At 43.2% G+C, this 18,026-nt stretch overlaps 1 protein-coding gene across 2 annotated transcripts in view; it reads left to right on the forward strand.

Moving 5' to 3' along the window:
• Positions 1-18,026, forward strand: part of ZSWIM8 (zinc finger SWIM-type containing 8) — a 2,332,791-nt gene that overhangs the window by 800,073 nt on the left and 1,514,692 nt on the right. For both annotated transcript variants that reach the window (XM_069240531.1, XM_069240532.1), the window contains exon 13: positions 5,814-5,997. In XM_069240531.1, coding sequence (XP_069096632.1) covers positions 5,814-5,997 — 184 coding nt within the window. The remainder of the gene's footprint in view (positions 1-5,813; positions 5,998-18,026) is intronic.

The raw sequence follows: 18,026 nt of genomic DNA on the forward strand, positions 1-18,026 counted from the left end.
TTTTCTAAGGGCTGTCAGTCTATGTTTAGACCGTCAGCATGATTTGCCGCCGTGTCCATATTGAACCCATATATTTGGTGTTTTTTTTCTCCATAGGAATTTTTATATTTGATTGCATGGAATTGCTATATCTGTACTCTTTACTGGTGTAATGTAATTGTAATGATGCCCTCACCCTCCTGTACTTACTAGTTCAGTGGATCCTTATCCAGGGGACCTATTGACGACAACACAACTGTTCATGCGGTAGATGGCCCTTCATCGTTATGTGGGACGGGTGGTTGACTGCATTGAGGTTTTCCCCGGTGCACAGCACGCTTAGTTTGTTTCTCTTTGATGCTCAGATGTACACTCTTATGTTATTGTAGCCATTATACTGTTTTTTGTTTTAACACCTGCATTGTTGATGGGGTTGATCAGTGTGGGAGGGGGGCAGGAGGGAGGAGTTGTGTTTTTATGTACCTTATCTTTCCGGTTTAACATACTGGCTGCTGATGCTCTCTTATTCATTAGCTTTAAAGATGCTTGCTTGGGCAGGGTGGCTAGGCACTGTTGGGAGGCCGCAGGGCCTTTTCATGTGCATAGAACTCTGCCCATGTTACTGATTACAGGCCAGCATGACATGCAGTCCCCTTAAGCCACCTGAATAACCTTATCACCTGGAATTTGTGTAGCCTCAATGACCCACAAAAGGGCAGGGTACTTACCTATTTAACACGTCATAATGTTCGTATTGCATTACTGCAAGTAACGCATCTTAAGCTCCAAGCGCAGGTACTGTTTGCAAGTAATTAGGCAGTTTATGGCATTCAGCGTATGCCAGGGGGTGGTCTTGCAGGTCGGAGGTGGGGGCACCCTGTTTGCTTGCCTCTTGAGATTTCTGACCAGCAGGGTAGATATGCTGTACTACAGCTGGTCATTTATGGAAAGCATTTTACCAACATTAATACATGTGGACCCAACATTGACGACCCAGATTTTATCTGGACGGTCTGGAGACACTGGTTAACTCTCTCTCACAGTAGCGTTCTTTGGGGTATAGCAATTTTAACTTTATACTTAACAGAAGTATAGACTGCTGTAACCTTGCATCTCGCACCCACCGGGCTGCACTCACCATGTGTGATATTATGAATGTAGTCTATGGCCAGCCAGACACCCTGACCTGCACATGAATCCTGAGGTAGGCTGGCTTAACGGTTAGGAACTTCTGATATCTGTGTTTGAGTTGTGATAATTGCACGCCTGCCTTGGACTTTCCTGCTCAGTCCCCAGAGACCCTTACCCTTGCCCTTCCGGCCTCTGCGCTTATTGCCTCTGCATGGGCTCTCTCTCTTTTGGCCTTGTTAGATCTGGACTTTCAGTCAGATATTCAACGCAACATCAGTGACTTCTTTGCAATCAGTGAGGGCTTGGTGGAGTCTGTGGGTAAAGTGTGGGAAACATTTAAGGGGGGATGTGTATCTCCAAGCAATTCTCAATCTGGAAGGATTTGCAACACCAGCTGGAGTTCTTGGAGCTCCGTCTTCATCAACTAGAACGAGATCCAGTGGTTATCTACCAGCCATACTTGGTGGCGGAGCTCCAGGAGGCATTAACTGAATACACATCCCTGGCAGACCGTGAGTGACTGCACTTGCTTCAATATGATATTGCACGCACCTATGGGGAGGGTGATAGACCTGGCCACATGCTGGCAGACATAGGTGGAGGCGTGGCCCTCAGATTATTATTCATCTGACTCGCAGTGATAGCACAGAGGCGCTAAATGCAGATGATATTCTGAAGGAGTTTGTGAACTTCTGCGCTCACTTATATTACCTCTGACATTCCCAGGACCTATCAGCTTATTCTGCCTGTCTGGATCGCCTCACCCTGGCTTGGCTTGAGGTACCCTCTAGGGCATTTCTGGCAGAGCCCATAACCCTGGAAAAGATCGCTGCGGCCATCGGGGAATTACCTACCTGCAAATCCCCAGGGTGTGATGGTCCCCCCTCTGAACTCTATAAAGCATTCTCATCTCTTCTTGCCCCCGTCTTTTGCGGGTTAATGACGAAGCCCTACATACAGGTATCCTGCTGCCTTCTATGCAGGAGTGCGTCCTCGTCACACTCTTAAAACCAGATAAGCCCCCTGAAAGCCCTGACTCCCACCGCCCCTTTCTTTAACCAATACTGATGCTAAAGTCCTAGCCAAAGTTCTAGCCAATAGGCTAACTCTTCTTCTCCCTAACCTTGTTCTTACCAGTCAGCCAGGCTTTATACCCATTTTCCACAACCTCAGGACCTTGTTTGCTGTCCGTCATCAGATGAAGAAGTGGTGGCTGTCTTCCCTGATGCCACCAAACCTTATGATTTTCTTGAGTGACCCTATTTATTTGCGGTTCTGAGCCGCCTTGGATTCCTGATATGCTCTTGATACACATTCCCTGTATGGCCCATTTGACACGGATCTGGATAAATGTGCTCTTATCTGAATCTGTTCCTATAGCATGGCCGCTCATCAGGGTTGCCCTCTATCACTATTGCTGTATGCCTTAGCGACTGAGCCGCTGGCCTCAGCCATTCATCAACTCCATGGTTACAGAGGGTGATCTTTTCCCTCCAAAATATTATTATTATCTCTAAACGCGGACAACATCATGCTCTATCTAGGCGACCCTGGGGTAAATCTGGACCCGCTTAATCGAGAATTTTCATTGTTCCAGATAGTGTCCAGCATTGCGATTAACTGGACATAATCCTTCACATTTTCTCTTACCCCAGCTACCACAATCCATTCGCTTTCATTGCCCTTTCACTAGGTCACTGACTCATTCAAATATTTGGGATTTACATCAGTACTAGCAAGTTGGCAGTTATACTTGAAAACTATGGTGCTGCACTGCCAAACTAGAAGACCGGATTCGGAGAATGGATTAAACTGTCCCTTTAACTAATGGGCCATGTTTTTCATGAAAATGGTTGTCCTCCTTCGACTTCTTTATCTTTTTCTGAATATACCTATCCCTTCCCCGTTATTTATCCCACACTTTGCACACCATTATGATGTGCCTTTCTTGGGTGGGAGGCCAACCTCTGCTGAGCTGGGAGACCCTGACTTTGCCTTATGATCAGGGTGGCCTTGCGGCCCCCGATTTTGAACCTCATTGTCTTTAGGCTGAGACTTAATTTGCTCATTATTGGCTAAACTCCCTCCCCCCCACCCCCCACCCCAAGCCCATCACATGGCCGAGTATGATCAACTGCACCCTGCCCCTCTCCCGGCCCTGCTCAGGTAGACCCTGCAGCAGTCTCGGGTAGATGTTGACACAGTTATGTGTACACAACAGGCCTGGGTTAATTTACAGACTAAGCATGGTCACTAAACCCTGTATTCCCTGAAACATTTTTTTTTTATCTACTCCCTCGTCACGGTACCCTGCAGGACAATGTGGCACTGGGGTGCACTGGAAATGGGCGACGTTTTACCTGATGTGCATTTCCGTGAAAGATTGACTGCCAGTGCAAGCGAGCCACTAGACTTGCTAGATCTCTTTACCTTCTGCATCTGTGTGCAGCTCTTTGTATGCTACCCAGAGTTCCTGGCGGCCCTGGCAGAATGTACCACCTTCACCCTTCTCTTGACAGCGCCTTCTGCCCCGCACCTGCTGTCTTTCCGCTACACTTCTGCGTAGTCTGAGGTGCCACTAGCCTCACAGCAGGCAAAGAGCTACTAGAAGATAGCACTGAGCAAACCTATAGCTCACTACCAAACCATCTGTAGTACGCAATTACTTGTATATTGTGGTGAAATATTGGATTAACCTATTTTATTAGCTAGTTGTGCAGGTCACACACTTTCACAGGGCAAACCTATCTCTGATAAAGACTGGACCACTATGTGCATGTTGACACAATCTCTATCCCCTAATGGGACGCTGCAACTTATACATTTTGGGTTCCTTCACCAAGCATATTACACCCCGGTGAAATTGCACCAATACAAATTGCGTACCACAGATGAATGTGCTAGATTTCGTGGGAGTGGTGTTGACTTCATACATCTGCCCCTCTGTATCGGCCTCCTGGACTGCAGTTTTCACTACTCTTTTCAGACATTTTGCATGTTTCCACCCGCCCTTTGCCGGGACTCGCGCTACTGTCTCCCAATGGAAATGCTGGATGAAACTCCTTGCCTTGACCTTGCTGCTTGGCAGGCATAAGGTAGCTTGCGGGTAGGGCACGTGGGAGGATTCCCATCCTCCAAGAGTGGTTGTTAGATGTGGCTTATTGTCAAGAGCAAATAACGCTGTCCTGTAAACATATCCAAAGATGTTTCGGAGCCTTTTCAGGAATATTTGTTGATGCAATCACCGTTCTCTTCTACTGCCCCTACAACTCCTCAATGTGCTTAAGAACTTGCTTCTGGTGGGGATTGCTCTTCCTGAAACCTGCTTTTCCGTCACAACCTCATTTTTACTATATGCTACTATTTATTTTACAACATATGGATTCTGCCATATGTGCCTTCTACCTGCCCTGATATATCGTCTGATGAATTTCACATCATTGACTGGACTGTATGTGGAGATACAGCTATCTATTTTTGTTGTATTAGTTGTATTTTTTAAAATTATGAATAAAATTATAATTTTAAAAAAGTTCTTCATGACCAAAGAAGGGAGTACTGGAAAAAGAGTGTAAAGGCCCACCTATAGAATATGGTGCAGAGACTAAATACATTTTATTCAAGTAAACGTCTGGGGTGAGAACTGTTGAACTCAATTGTGCTTTTAACCAGTGAGGGAAATAGAAGAGATCTGCATTTGTGTCTAATTATTGCCTATGCGTGCAGCACCCTGACAGTGGTCATTAGAGCTCTCATAGAGTGGGGAAGAAGGTACTGAAATGGGATGTAGCATATTAGTGAAGATTGTAACTGAGCTTACTAGCTTGTGATTCCTATTGAATTGTGAAGTATGTTGCCTTGCTTTGAGATTACAGTGTTTTCCTTTATAAAAAGATAAGAACTGGGCTGGACAGTTTGTTATTTTGTCTGTTGCCTGAATGTTGAGTTCTGAGCTCTTGACCCCCCCCCACATTACCTCCCCGAAAAGAATTTGACTGCTCACCTTCCTACCCCTAGCAAGTGAGGGAAGGGTTGTACTCGAGCCAGTTTACAGGGCTATAGTAGCAGAAAGTTCAAGACATCAGTAGCAAACAACCTCAACCTGCACACATTGGACCTAGTAAACAGCCTGCCCCGAACTTGGTCTGACAGTACTGTTGTTCGTAAATAGGTATGAGAAGTATACCCTGGTATCTGATTGTGTGAGACCTCCATAAAAACGTCATGTGTTTTTCCAGAGAGGCTAGTCTCACCTGGTCAAGGAGTAGATTTAGTGCTTCTGAATAAATCACATATATTTAAATCCCACAACTGCCAGAAGTGATTGTAGTGCCAAAATTATTATAGTAAATTGACCTATTGTACAGGAAGGCAATTCCGAGAAAACTTAGTCAGGGTAGCCGTTTTGCCAATAGTTTACTGTGCAGTATTGCCTCCAAAATGTACTTGAATAATTCAGTTGTTTTTTAATTGTTTATAGAAATTTTGCTGCACATATCTCACTACATATTGTGGATCTTTTTATTTAACCATGGAAAGGATCCTGAAAAATTGGCTGACATGTCTTCCTGTATCAAGAAGTTATATTAATCTTAAGTTAGTAAATGTTGCAGTGTCATTGTAGATATTTTTCTTTTATAAAGATGATTGCTTATTGATTTAATATTCTTTAATATATTGGTTCACTGGTTGCAACTTCCCAGGTCAAACTGGCATATCAGGAGTCTGAGATCGTTTCCCTGCTTAAGAAGATCCCTTTGGGCTGCAGTGAGATGAGTACCATTCGTGGGAGGGCGGAAGAGCTTCGGGATGGCACCCTGTGTGACTATAGACCTGTCCTTCCGCTCATGCTGGCCAGCTTCATCTTTGATGTGTTGTGTAGCCCAGGTAATTTCCTCTTTTTTCCTCTGTTATAAGGAATGCGTTTTCCATTTAGTTATACTAAAACACATTAGCCATGCACTGTAAAGTGCTATCATACAAGTGACGTGCCATCTTTACTTGCAACAAAATCTTTTTTGCAGGTTGTGTTGCTGATATCAGTTGTTCCACAGAATACTAACGATGTAAACTATGTATCCTCAATGAAATACATTTGCTTTACTGTGTGATTCACTTATAGTTGTATAGCTATGTAAATGTTTTGGTTATATTTGATAAATACATGTAAAGTTTCAGTTTAGAAAAAAGCACATTGCAGGCATTGATTTGGAGGTGTTTCTGTAGTTAGGCCTGCTATGTGGTTGACTGCAATTCTACTGAGCCCATTTATTCAGGGCCATCCCCAAACTGTAATCCTAATTCTGTTCGGTCCATGAAACATACTGCTCTAGGAAGATTAGGTCATTGAGACCGTAGAGAACTAAAAAGGTAACCTAAGTTCTAATAGACGGAGAGAGACAGTTCTGCTTTCAAAATGGCATCCAAGCCAAAAAACGTTGTATTGCCTATCTATGTTTAAAAAAAAAATGAATATGCAATAATGTTGTCTTTTTTTTAAGTTCTTTTTAACCACTCCCAAGAGCAGCACTGGAGAATGCACTCCATTTTGGAATGCTCATAGTGCCACAAAGAATCTCTGCGAGAAACTACCAGGATTTATACAATCAGAATTTTACATGAACGTAATTCAGTAGCCCATTTTATTCCTCGAGGTAATAAAGATAAATTTGCTTTTATAATATAACGGGCTCCATCCTTAATACTCAGTGATAATTAAACAGTTCAGATCTTCAGGAGAACATGTGAAAGCATAACAAATCTTTTTAAATTACTGTTAAAAAAGGGACAATCTGGGGGGAAAACCAAGAAAACGTAAATGTTTAGAAACAACAGTGACATGTATGTTCACTGTCATAAAATAATAATCCCGCCCATGTGCTTGATTGCAAATCATAATTAGTGACACTCTCTCTTTCAGAAAAGTTTTAATATAACTATCTACATGCTGCAACAAAAGATTGTTTTCTTTTCGGACTAAGCAATCTAGAAAAAACAGTAATTGGAACTTAATATCTGATCCAATTTAAAAACGAATATCTAACAAAAATGAAGGGACATTTTTCTAAAGAGGGCGACACTTGATGATAACGAAACAAGAATTTTGCATATGACCTTTGCTTGAAGATAGTCTGATTCATTTCCAGCTCTTGCATGAAGGATCCTAGAATGCTCGGTTCCGCCTTCCAAGTGATTTTCTGATAGAAATACTGACTCTAATGACCTGTCCCTCTGTCATTCAACATGTTATTGCATGTAGTGTATTTTCAATTACTATATAACAGCAATTTCTGTAGTTTCATTTACACTTTTTTCCTCTGGAAACTGTTTGCCTAGCTTCAATTTTGTGAAGTGCCAATCATATGTAACAAGAAAAAAAAAAAAGATCCATCTTAAATCCTCAAGATCGCTGCATGGCGTGTCTTCCTGACTCACGTGTCTAAGAAAGGACCAGTATGCCATAAATAGTTAAGGATCGTACAGAAACATGAGGGCATGTGGAGGAAGAGGAATGGAAGATGATAAAGAACACATTAGAATGTAGTATGAACAAGTAATTTAAAACGTAATGCTGTTATACTTGATAGTCTGCAGGTCTCAAATTCGAATCTCAGCAGAGCCAAAATAGCTCACAATCATTCTGATGTTCTTAATATGAGAACATCAGAAAAAAATAACCCCATTATTTACATCATATAGAACTAGCAGAAATGGGCTAGGAAGCACTTTATTTAAAAAAAAAAAAAACAATATATATTTTTGTTATTGTTAGTCTGCAGCTGGGTCACTTAAGGAAGTTCTTGTCCATCATGGGCCTCTTAAGTCAAGAGATTCAAATAATAGGACTTTAATTGGGACCACCATCTTTCCCGCCATCAACAAAGAAATGCTCAAGGCCATGACATAGATACTAAGAAACATGCTGTAAAACAATGTATAATGGCCCTACCTACACAGTCAAGGGACTGTTCAACACTGAGATCTGTTTAGAAGTTGGTACTAACTGTGACACCACCAACCCTAGTGACTTAGATGCCTTCAAAGTCAAATGTTCAAATATTCCATCAACATTGAGGCACAGGCCATCATCCAGTTCACTCTGTAGCTGGCAGAAAGCACTCCTCAAGGTACAGTGTTACTTTATCACCAAAACCTCTTCTGAACCCGGTATCTCTTTCAAGATTACATTGATAAATCTCACTGGTAGACAAAATGACTACCTTCCAAGCACACCATGGTAATAATGGCAGAGTAAATAAACATCACTTTTTTCCTTTGGTGCAGTCAGTGAAAGGAAAGCTGAGACACTTGAAGGCTTTGGATTTAGTAGTAAAGAAGGAATTCCACAAATTGCATTACAAGGTAATGGGGAAAAACAGCAAAGGGTTCAATTGCCATATAGCCAACAAAGTAACCGCAGATATAAACATATGCTTTTGGACTGTTCGTTTTATTTTTGTTCTTTGAATGAAATTCACTCCATGATAAAACCGATTGTACAAAACTGACATAATGATAGCAACAAGGGGATTTCTTTTCAATTACACTGTGAAATGGTATGACAGCTGTGGTGAAAAGTGTTGTTTTGTGTTTTCAAGAGAATAATGACACAGCGAAACTGGAACTCATTCAAACCTGGTATTGAAACCTGGTTTTTGGACAAGGCCAATTTGTCAATAGCACAAAGCCAACTTCCAAACAAAGAGATACCATGGGTTTATTTCTCGTTTTCTGGAAAGCATTTTCAGATTTTTATTAGGATATGTAATGAATTGTAATAATGAGGTCAATCATTCACTCGTTATCTAGTTCATATCCTTGTTTCTTGATAAAGTGGTTTGTGTATTTGTTCATTTGGTGTTTTTTTACTAGGCCAGAAAACCTGCCTCTATCCGTTTATTATACATCTAGACTTGTTCGATTGGTAGGGATTATTTTATAATTGTAAAAATATTTGGTTACCATGTAGTTCCAGTACAACTGTACATACAAGCCTCAATATCGCTTGTTTTGAAGAGCCTCCAAAAATTAATGAAAAATGTTTGTGCAGAAAAGGCCACAATATAAAATGCAGCACACCCTCTACAGAAAGCAGGAAAAAATTAGATGGGACCTACAGTCGTCTTCTGTACAAATGGTTTGTCATGCCAGTGCAGAACAGTGACTCCATTCCTTGCATTTCTTTTAACGAGTGGCAGGACGCATCACTTATCTGACCGAGTAGCAAAAATGAAATCACCTCCTGAGAGAGTTGAGTGCTGAATATTTTGCAAAATGATTGGGCCATGAGGCTTAAGTCTCCCTACCATTCCACTAAGAGTCTTACTGTTGTTATAATCAGCTAAAGCCAGTGCTTAATTTGAGCCACAGGGTGGTCACCAGAACATATCTTTCAGACATTTCCCAATATCAGGAGAAGGAAAAACAAACAAACAGTGGAATTACGGAGCAAGAAAAAAACAGACGAAAGGGAGAAAGCATGAACCTGCAAAAGTGAGGTGAAGGAGCAAGGAGTGTTTGGTATGGCACTTTAGAAGCCTGTGGTGGATTCAGGACTATGCAGCGTTGGCATTCAGAAAGAAAGCATTTAGTTGCGGCAGCTACAGACTTCTGACAGAGCTTGGGGTACCGGCACTTGTTATTTTACAAATTAAGCACTGGTTGAAGCAAGACGCTAGTCAGCTGTTTATAAAACTACGCCATGTTCCCTCTTTTTTAATCACAGAAAGGAGTAAGAATTTCAATGCTTTCTTGTAGGAAGGTCAAAGGCAGTAGAACTAACTCATATCCAGCATGAAAAAGGCACCTGGGTTTAGCATTTTATTCCAGAAGGGGAGTGGATGTGCAAAGATAACACATGTGATGCATAGTTGTGTGCATTCAGCAAGAAGGCTTTGCAGGTTCCTTAGCTTAATGGTAGAGAATGTCTGACACCAGTACATGGTCCTACCATTCACCCTGAAATTAGCATTGTTTGCATTTAACGAATGCAGTGGTGGTGGTAGATGTCTTGAAAAAAAATATGGTCTTTTATCTTTTGCTTTGCAGTTGGCTAATTGCAACCTTGCTAAAAGCGTAGCAAAACATTTAGAGAACTCTGTCACTCATTCACCCACTAAGGTTCTACATAAACCTCCCCAAGTTCATGTCAGTTCTAGTGCATGTTATTCATTTTCTCAGAGTCACATTGAATACATGAAAGGAAAAAGGGTACTCTTTTGAAGGAGACACACTATTATAACCAAGGAAAATCTTGGATTCTAAGCTCAGTTCCACGTTTTACAGTGCATCAGGTCTTATCATTACTTGGCTTGATAGCATCAGGACCAGAACGGCTGTAGTCTGAGCTAGGACCGCTGCCAGATGGCTCCACTTAGAAGTGGTGCCAAATTATAAGAAATGGTCCCAAAATGGCCTTTATGTTAAGTCAGCATGCTGTTAGGGGTTGTGGTTTTGAATCGATGATGTTGGATGCTTTTTCTTAACACTCTGAGCCACTGCCCAACCGTGCCCTTCAGAAACCTACACTGAGGGAGCAGAGAGTGCTTAAACCTGCAGAAGAGGACTGGTATGCCTTTGGGAAACACCCAGAACCTGGAATTCTGCCATGCAGTAGTGATATACAAGACACAAGCCTTTTTTCTTTACATAGGTCTCTGGCACCAAGAACGCATTAAAGAAAAGATCCAGTGGGAGCTCAGCTCAAGAGTGGTGAAATTAGCAGCAGAGGCTGGAGTCGACAGTGGGTCATGGGGTGGTAGGAAAACAACAAGGTAACTAAGGGAAGGTTTAAATCAAGAGGCCTGCACCCTGGTGATGTCGAAGGCTACAGTCAGTAAGCATGACGTTAGACAAGGGGTCTCACAGGAGGAAGACCTTATTTGTACAAAGACTTATAGAGAAAAGAAAAAGTGATAACTAATCACACAGGAAAGGAACAGGTATGATAAACTACTCAGTGTGAAGCATCTTAAAGGGACTCCAGTGACAGTCCTATTGTGTCCCAATTTTACTCCTAAAGAGCAAAGAGATATGGCGCGTACACCAGAGGCAGGGCAGGCCATCAAACTACAATGCCTCAGCCAGGGATGGCTACGAGAACAGTGACCGAGAAGTTAAGGTAAACCACACCCATCACAAGGGCATATCTTTGAGGCCGTCTTGAGGATTTGAGGAACAACTGGAAAAAAATGACCTGAAACAAGAATTATAACTAATATGACTGAACTTCATGGAAGTGCTGGCTTCCATATGATCAGTTGTCGACCAGATCGACCACAGACCTGGTAAAATAGAGGCCATGGCCACAGACCAGAAGACATTGAAAGACAAAGCCAGATAAAAAAAATGTCTAGTGTATTTGCCCAAATATCTGCCCTGCAAGACAAATGTGAAGACTTTCAAAATCGCACATGACACAAAAACATACAGGTGCACAATGTAAAGGAGGTGACATTAGACAAATGATATAGAGGTCTACATTAAACTGCTGCTTGCAAAGATACTGTGCCTCAAAGAAGCAAATGACTTTGGGATAAAGAAGGTACGGAGTGGGGTCTTTGAACTCAGGTAGCTGAAATTCTGATTCAGTCTCTAAAAAAAGCAGATGATGGCATTGAAAAGACTTTGAAGGTGAGGTGTTGAGGTTGGCCAGAGGGTCTCGGGAAATGTTATTTAGGAAGCCCTAGGAAATTGTGAATTATCCTTTACGTGAGGGCCAAGTCTGTTGAGTTCTGTTGAATAGAGATAACAACTTAGGGAAATTGAAGGGGTTATTTTTAGACGGTGGGACCTGAAGGAGGCTTCAGATAAGTAGCACACACCAAAAACTATAAAACATTCAAGGTCCAGTTACTTAGTGTGAGAGGTCTAAATACCACTTCACACAAATCCAGGGTTTTTTAACCTACTGATCCTAAAGTAGTACTCTGGGGGAAAAGGGGCCATGATTCTACGTAAAGTTGAAAACATGTTTATTATGCAAAAGAAGCAAATAAAGCAATATAAGAGCACAGGCATGCAGAGCTTCGCCTCCACACACAGTTTAGCATCTGAAGGTAAACCCTCCCCTAATATCCCCAACCTTAATATATTTTCTTCACACTGGCAGCCAAGGGAGGATACACTTGACAGAAACAGAAACTCTCGACAGTGACACTGACAGGTGCATGGCTATCTCTTGATAAAAGTACAAAAGACTTTGAGAAGAGATCTCATATGCTGGGCTAACTTGATTGAGAATTCTCATTTTCTCGTATGAAAGTGGGACAGAAGATGTGTTAAGCAAAAAAGCCTAAGCACTTCGACTTTGACATAGGCATACAAAATTGATGCAGGCTAAACAACATGGCATTCAATAACAGTGCGTGTACCCACAAACATCACACAAATTCAAAGTCTCCTACCTTTTGCACCTTTAGGTGCAGACATAAAGCAGGTTAGTTGCCATTAGTCTGTTAATTTCCTTTTCAGAATCATCACTTTCAGGGCATAATTTGATTACACATTCATAACCACTTTTATTGCTTATTGATCATCTTCATGAATGTCAGTAGACAAGAATGAACAGTGCCTTCATTGTTGCCAAGACGAATAGCGCACAATCAGTTCTTTATGAGGATGTAAACAACCAGTAAGAGAATGACAACAGCAATAATTGTCCCTAAAGCTTCCATTCCCCATCAAGAAAGATACTCTCGAGCCAGGACCAAATACTACATCCATTCATGCCAAACCAAGCTTACATTTTCTTCAGCTCCTTACCACTTCTTCTGATGTTGGCTGTTGAATGTGAAGGTGTTGGGAATGTATGCGCAACATTCAGACCCACAATGTAACGACACCACACTTGGCAGCAAGGTGTGATTTGCAAAATGACAGTTCTTTGGGCTTCTAGCTTGTCAGAAATGCGTCTGAAGAGTATTACTGGAGATGTGGGTACCTCCTCGAAGATTAGCACTAGTTTGTTTTTCGTAGATGGCTATCCTAATTCCTACTTGGGAAAGAGGCTGGAGAATAATTTGGAGGTTTCAGAAATAGCTCAGTGCAGTTTTTGTTGATCAGAGAATCGATTAGGATTGTGACAAATAGTGTGGATCACATAAGCAGAATAGTAAGTTCCAGACCAGTCTTGGGGCAACCTTGCAAAGGCTTGCTTACTACAGACATAGTACACTCTATGCTTCTCATTGAGTATGCTGCAGTAATACAGTACTCCTGTGAGAATTAGAAAGGAATACGGTGCATTATAGTCAGTGCTAGCATTAAAGGTGTTGTTGCATTCACTTTGCCCTACTAGGATACTGACATTTCTAGTCTCACAGGCCATTTCACACAGTAATGGCCAGGTGAATAGCAGCAGACACAGTACTTTGAACGGGAAGTCTGAGATCATCACTGTAGAGGAGTACTTGGAAAATGACATTGGCACACTCATCTGGTTGTTGTCTGTGAACAGTAGATCAAGACAAGTCATTTAATCACTGAAAGGAGTTGGGCATCAGTTGGTAAGTGAGTGCAGCTCCCATTTCAAGCCTTGTCTGTTTCCTAGCTAGTGCAAGTAAGTGCTTTAGAATAGAATAGAATAGGGCTGTAGCCCGTCTGGTGGGTAATGAGAAAGAGCAGTTGCTGTTGGCACATGTTGCTGCTTACCTTGATCAGATACCACACAGAGAAACAAAGGATCAGACTAGCAGCAAAGATAGATGCTGGACCCACAGTGGGATCCAGTAATAGGTGACCAGCTGGAAAACCTGAAAAGGAGGAGACCTCAAGACATTGGAATGTCATGATTCAGTGGAACAGGTCTGGAATCAGATGGTTTGGTTAAAACAGTAGGTGCAATGGGACAGCTGATCAATTGTCTTCAATATTGCTATGCCTCAGCATCAATCAGCTGCAGATCTAGAGTAACAGGTGAAACCGGATGATTTGAAAGAAGCATCATGAGTTGGCTCATTAATATTTCAAAAGGGCTCAGTCTAGTCCTTTGCGAGGTGATAGCTTTGTTTGACCAGCTTGCCAATGGCAGCGCACCATGCCATTTAAGTTGAGTTTCTGAACATATCTTTGCTGAGCGAAGTTGTACATTTCTACTTCATCAGAGTATTCATTTGTGGTAAGCAGAGTGAAAATGCTGTCTGATTCCTAGTGCCTTTTTGCACTAAAGACGATATGACGGAGGTGGGGGGGCTGTTACTCGAAGACCTTAGCGGCTCCCTGAACCATCCTTAGAGCTTGCAGATAATCACAAGCACATATGAGTAGGAGTAACATTTGGGCATCTGAATGAAGTCTATCTGCAAATGGACAAAGGACCCCGTGAAGGTGAGTGGTCTTTATCCTTTTTAGATGTTGAGGGCTTGACACTTTGCACAGGAGTGACAGTAATTCTGGACAGTGGAAGAAAAGAAGAGAGCAAACCATTGGGTGGTTCTGGCACGAATCATACCATCCTCTCTGACATGGACAATACCATAATACAGGCAGGCTAGGTTGGGAAGCAAGAATTTTAGGGCACCCACTTTCTTGGTGCTGTCCCACTGTACTACATTGGAGTGCCTTTTACAATTCTGCTTAGCCCAGATCTGCTTTTCAACATCCTATGCTTGTTCATGTAACATAAACAAATAACTTAGAGTAAGGGCAGGTAATACAGCAGTTTATATAATATACATTGTTATTCCAACATCAGAAGATAAGTCAGCCTTTTTAGTGTTTTGATCAGTGAGTGTGTTTTCCTGAGACACTTTATCTTGCAACGACCTGTGGGTAGCACATTTAACCATAGCAACTTCAAATGATAACATTAATACGTCCAAAAGGTTTTGGACTTGCATGCCATTTTAATATGGGTCCTAACAGACGTGAGGGACTGTCTCTGCATCCTCAGGAGCCCAAAATCATGGACCACTCCAAGTCTTATTTGGAATCAGTCAACACACTATTAGTCATTTTCGTGGTCAATACACAGGCATGCGTAAAGAGCAACAGCTCAGACAATTGGGCTATATGAACTTGGGGTAAGTGTACACTTCCACAATTTCACGCATTGTGCACACATCATATCCAACTACAGGTTTTCCAGTGTTAACTCTGAGACATAAACTGTTCGGTTTTGGGTGCATCAAACAGATCAGGACAAAGTTTGGTTAGGTGTACCATTAGACGTAAAAGATGCTGGGTTCTAGGAAGGGCAGCGAGTCACAGAAACGTTGGAGGCTGACAGCAGCAACATCAGTTCTCCAAGGGCTTACCCATTTTGTTCATGATAATACAATATGAAAGGTTTACTGTATTCTGGAAGTCCCAGTGCCGGGGCAGAAGTTAGTGCTTGCTTTAACTGTACAAAGGCTTGTTCTGACTCTCAGTTAATGCAAGGGTATCCATTTTTACATAGTTTTGGAGTGGTCATATCGTGGCAGTAAACCAATAATCCATTGTCCACAAATAAATGCTTCCCTTAGAGACGGTCACATGGCAAGGTAACTTACCGATGGCTTTGATCCAGTAAGCTGACAGATGACGCTCCCTGGCTGTTATGTCATGACCTCAATATCGCACACAAGGGAGACATAATTGTACTTTCTTTTTAAAAGCCTTATCCCCATTTCTAGCCAATTCAGTGACTAAGTACAAGCAGTCAATCATGCATTGTTCTAAGATGGGAGAAGCAACTGATCATCAACATACTGGAGTAGCACAGACCCTTCAAGAAAGATTGAGGTGTCAAGATCTTGTTATAAAACTTGGGGAGTGATGGAAGGAGACGAACGGGGCCCTTGTGGGAGTCTCCACCACGTTAATTGTTATCTGCTAAATTGGAAAGTGAAGAGACACTGACTTTCTACATATATCAAGATAGAAAAGAAGGTAGGCACAGGTCTGCAGCGGTGATCCATGAGGCCATTCTGGGATGGTATCACTGGAAAGCTAGAAATAACCATGTTGTTGATCACCATAAGGGGGGGTCATTACAACATTGGTGGTAAAAGCTGCTTACCGCCGTGCAGAAGACCGCCAACACACCGCCGCGGTCGCAGAATTCCGCCACAGCTATTATGACCCACATCTCGCAATCTGACAAAATTCAGACACCCACACAAGTCCGCCACACCAAAGGCCGTGATAAACTGGCGAAAACAAATCCTCCACCGTCACGGCAACAGAAATACGCCCACGCTATCACGACACACGAATCCACGCGGCGTTTTTTTTTTTTAACTGCGGTATTCCATTGGCGTTACACACCGCCGCGCTCAAAATATACACACTTCTACAAAACACCGCCACATTGGACAATTTGAAATACACACACCTGATACACATACACACACCACACCCAATACAATATAAAACACACACCCACATCACCCACAAACCCCTATGACCAAAAATTCAGAAAGAAGGCCAGAGAGAGACACCACCATCCACAAACTAGCAGCCACAGGCACTCAACACCATCACCCACACAACTTCCACGCACCTCACACAACACACCACTACATATCACCACACTTATCACCACACACACCACCCCACACATCACCCACACCACCCCATGGCACGGCAAAGACACCCCAGGTTCTCGGAGGAGGAGCTCAGGGTCATGGTGGAGGAAATTGTCCGGGTAGAGCCACAGCTGTTTGGATCCCCACTTCCTCCCCCACAACTAACAACATGGGAGGAGCAGGTCTTGGCGATTCTGCATCCTGAGGGCCTCGCAGGAGTCGGTGGAGGAATGGACTCTGGTAAGTCAAACCTTTACTAATATATCCCCCACCCTTCCTGCATGCTATCACAGACCCTCATCCTCGCCCCCTCCCCTATCACTCCAACTCCTCACAAATTTACTAATAACACAAACCACACATCCCAACACCAAGCCCTGCATGACACAACAAAGCATGGACACCCATCACTAAAGCATGCCCACTGCACATACCCATAACACCTCCCTCAACTATCATCACACAAGCCCCCACACAGGAATGCTAGCACTGGGGTACACAGTCACCCACCCATTGCACACCATGACACACACAGATGCAATAATCATGCTTTTACACCCCTGCAGGACCACTACCCAACGTCACCAGACAGGAGGGTCCAGACGTCTCGACCCCACCCACAGAAGAGGCCCACAGTGATGACAGCAGCTCTGTCCAACTGGATCTAGATGACCAGCCCGGACCATCGTGGGCCTCTGGACAGTCTGTTCCCCTCACACAGGCACAGCCCACCACAGACCTTCCACCCTCTGGTAACACCAGCACAGCACCCACCCAGCGGCCCCATACCTCTGTCCCCAGGACACGTCAATCAGCTGTGTGTCTACCACTACAGGGAACCCAGGATAACCCACCACCCCAACAACAACAGGGACCTGGGGGCAGTGGCAGTGGGCACACGGTCCATGGGACGGAGGCCTAGGAACACAGGGGAACTGGGAGGGCTGCCGTGCAACAGGGGACGGACAGGCCAAGGGAACCCACTCTCCACGAGGCCCTCTCCTCCATCATGGGAGCATACCACCACTCCCAGGAGATGATGGCAACGTCCTGGGCAAGTTTCAGGAGACCCAGCGCATGCAGGAGGAACAGTATTTGGGGGTCAGGGAGGAACTCGGAACCATCAGCTCTGCCCTGGGCACCATCGTAGGGGTGCTGAAGGAAATACTTAACACCAGGAGGGACACTGTGGCACTACAAGGGGCCCCTGTAAGACTAATAGACTGAACTCTGCCATGGACATTCCTCCACCATCCCCCCTCACCATTTTACTACCCCCTCCAATATTGAGCACTTCAATAAACACCCTTGAAGCACAAAACAATCTGGAGTCAGTCTGTGATTTCGAAATTGTGTATTAGCAATGACAGTGACAAAATGCTTTTTCAAATGCAATGTCAACATACC

The sequence above is a fragment of the Pleurodeles waltl genome, chromosome 6, assembly GCF_031143425.1.
Source record: "Pleurodeles waltl isolate 20211129_DDA chromosome 6, aPleWal1.hap1.20221129, whole genome shotgun sequence".
NCBI lineage: Eukaryota > Metazoa > Chordata > Amphibia > Caudata > Salamandridae > Pleurodeles > Pleurodeles waltl.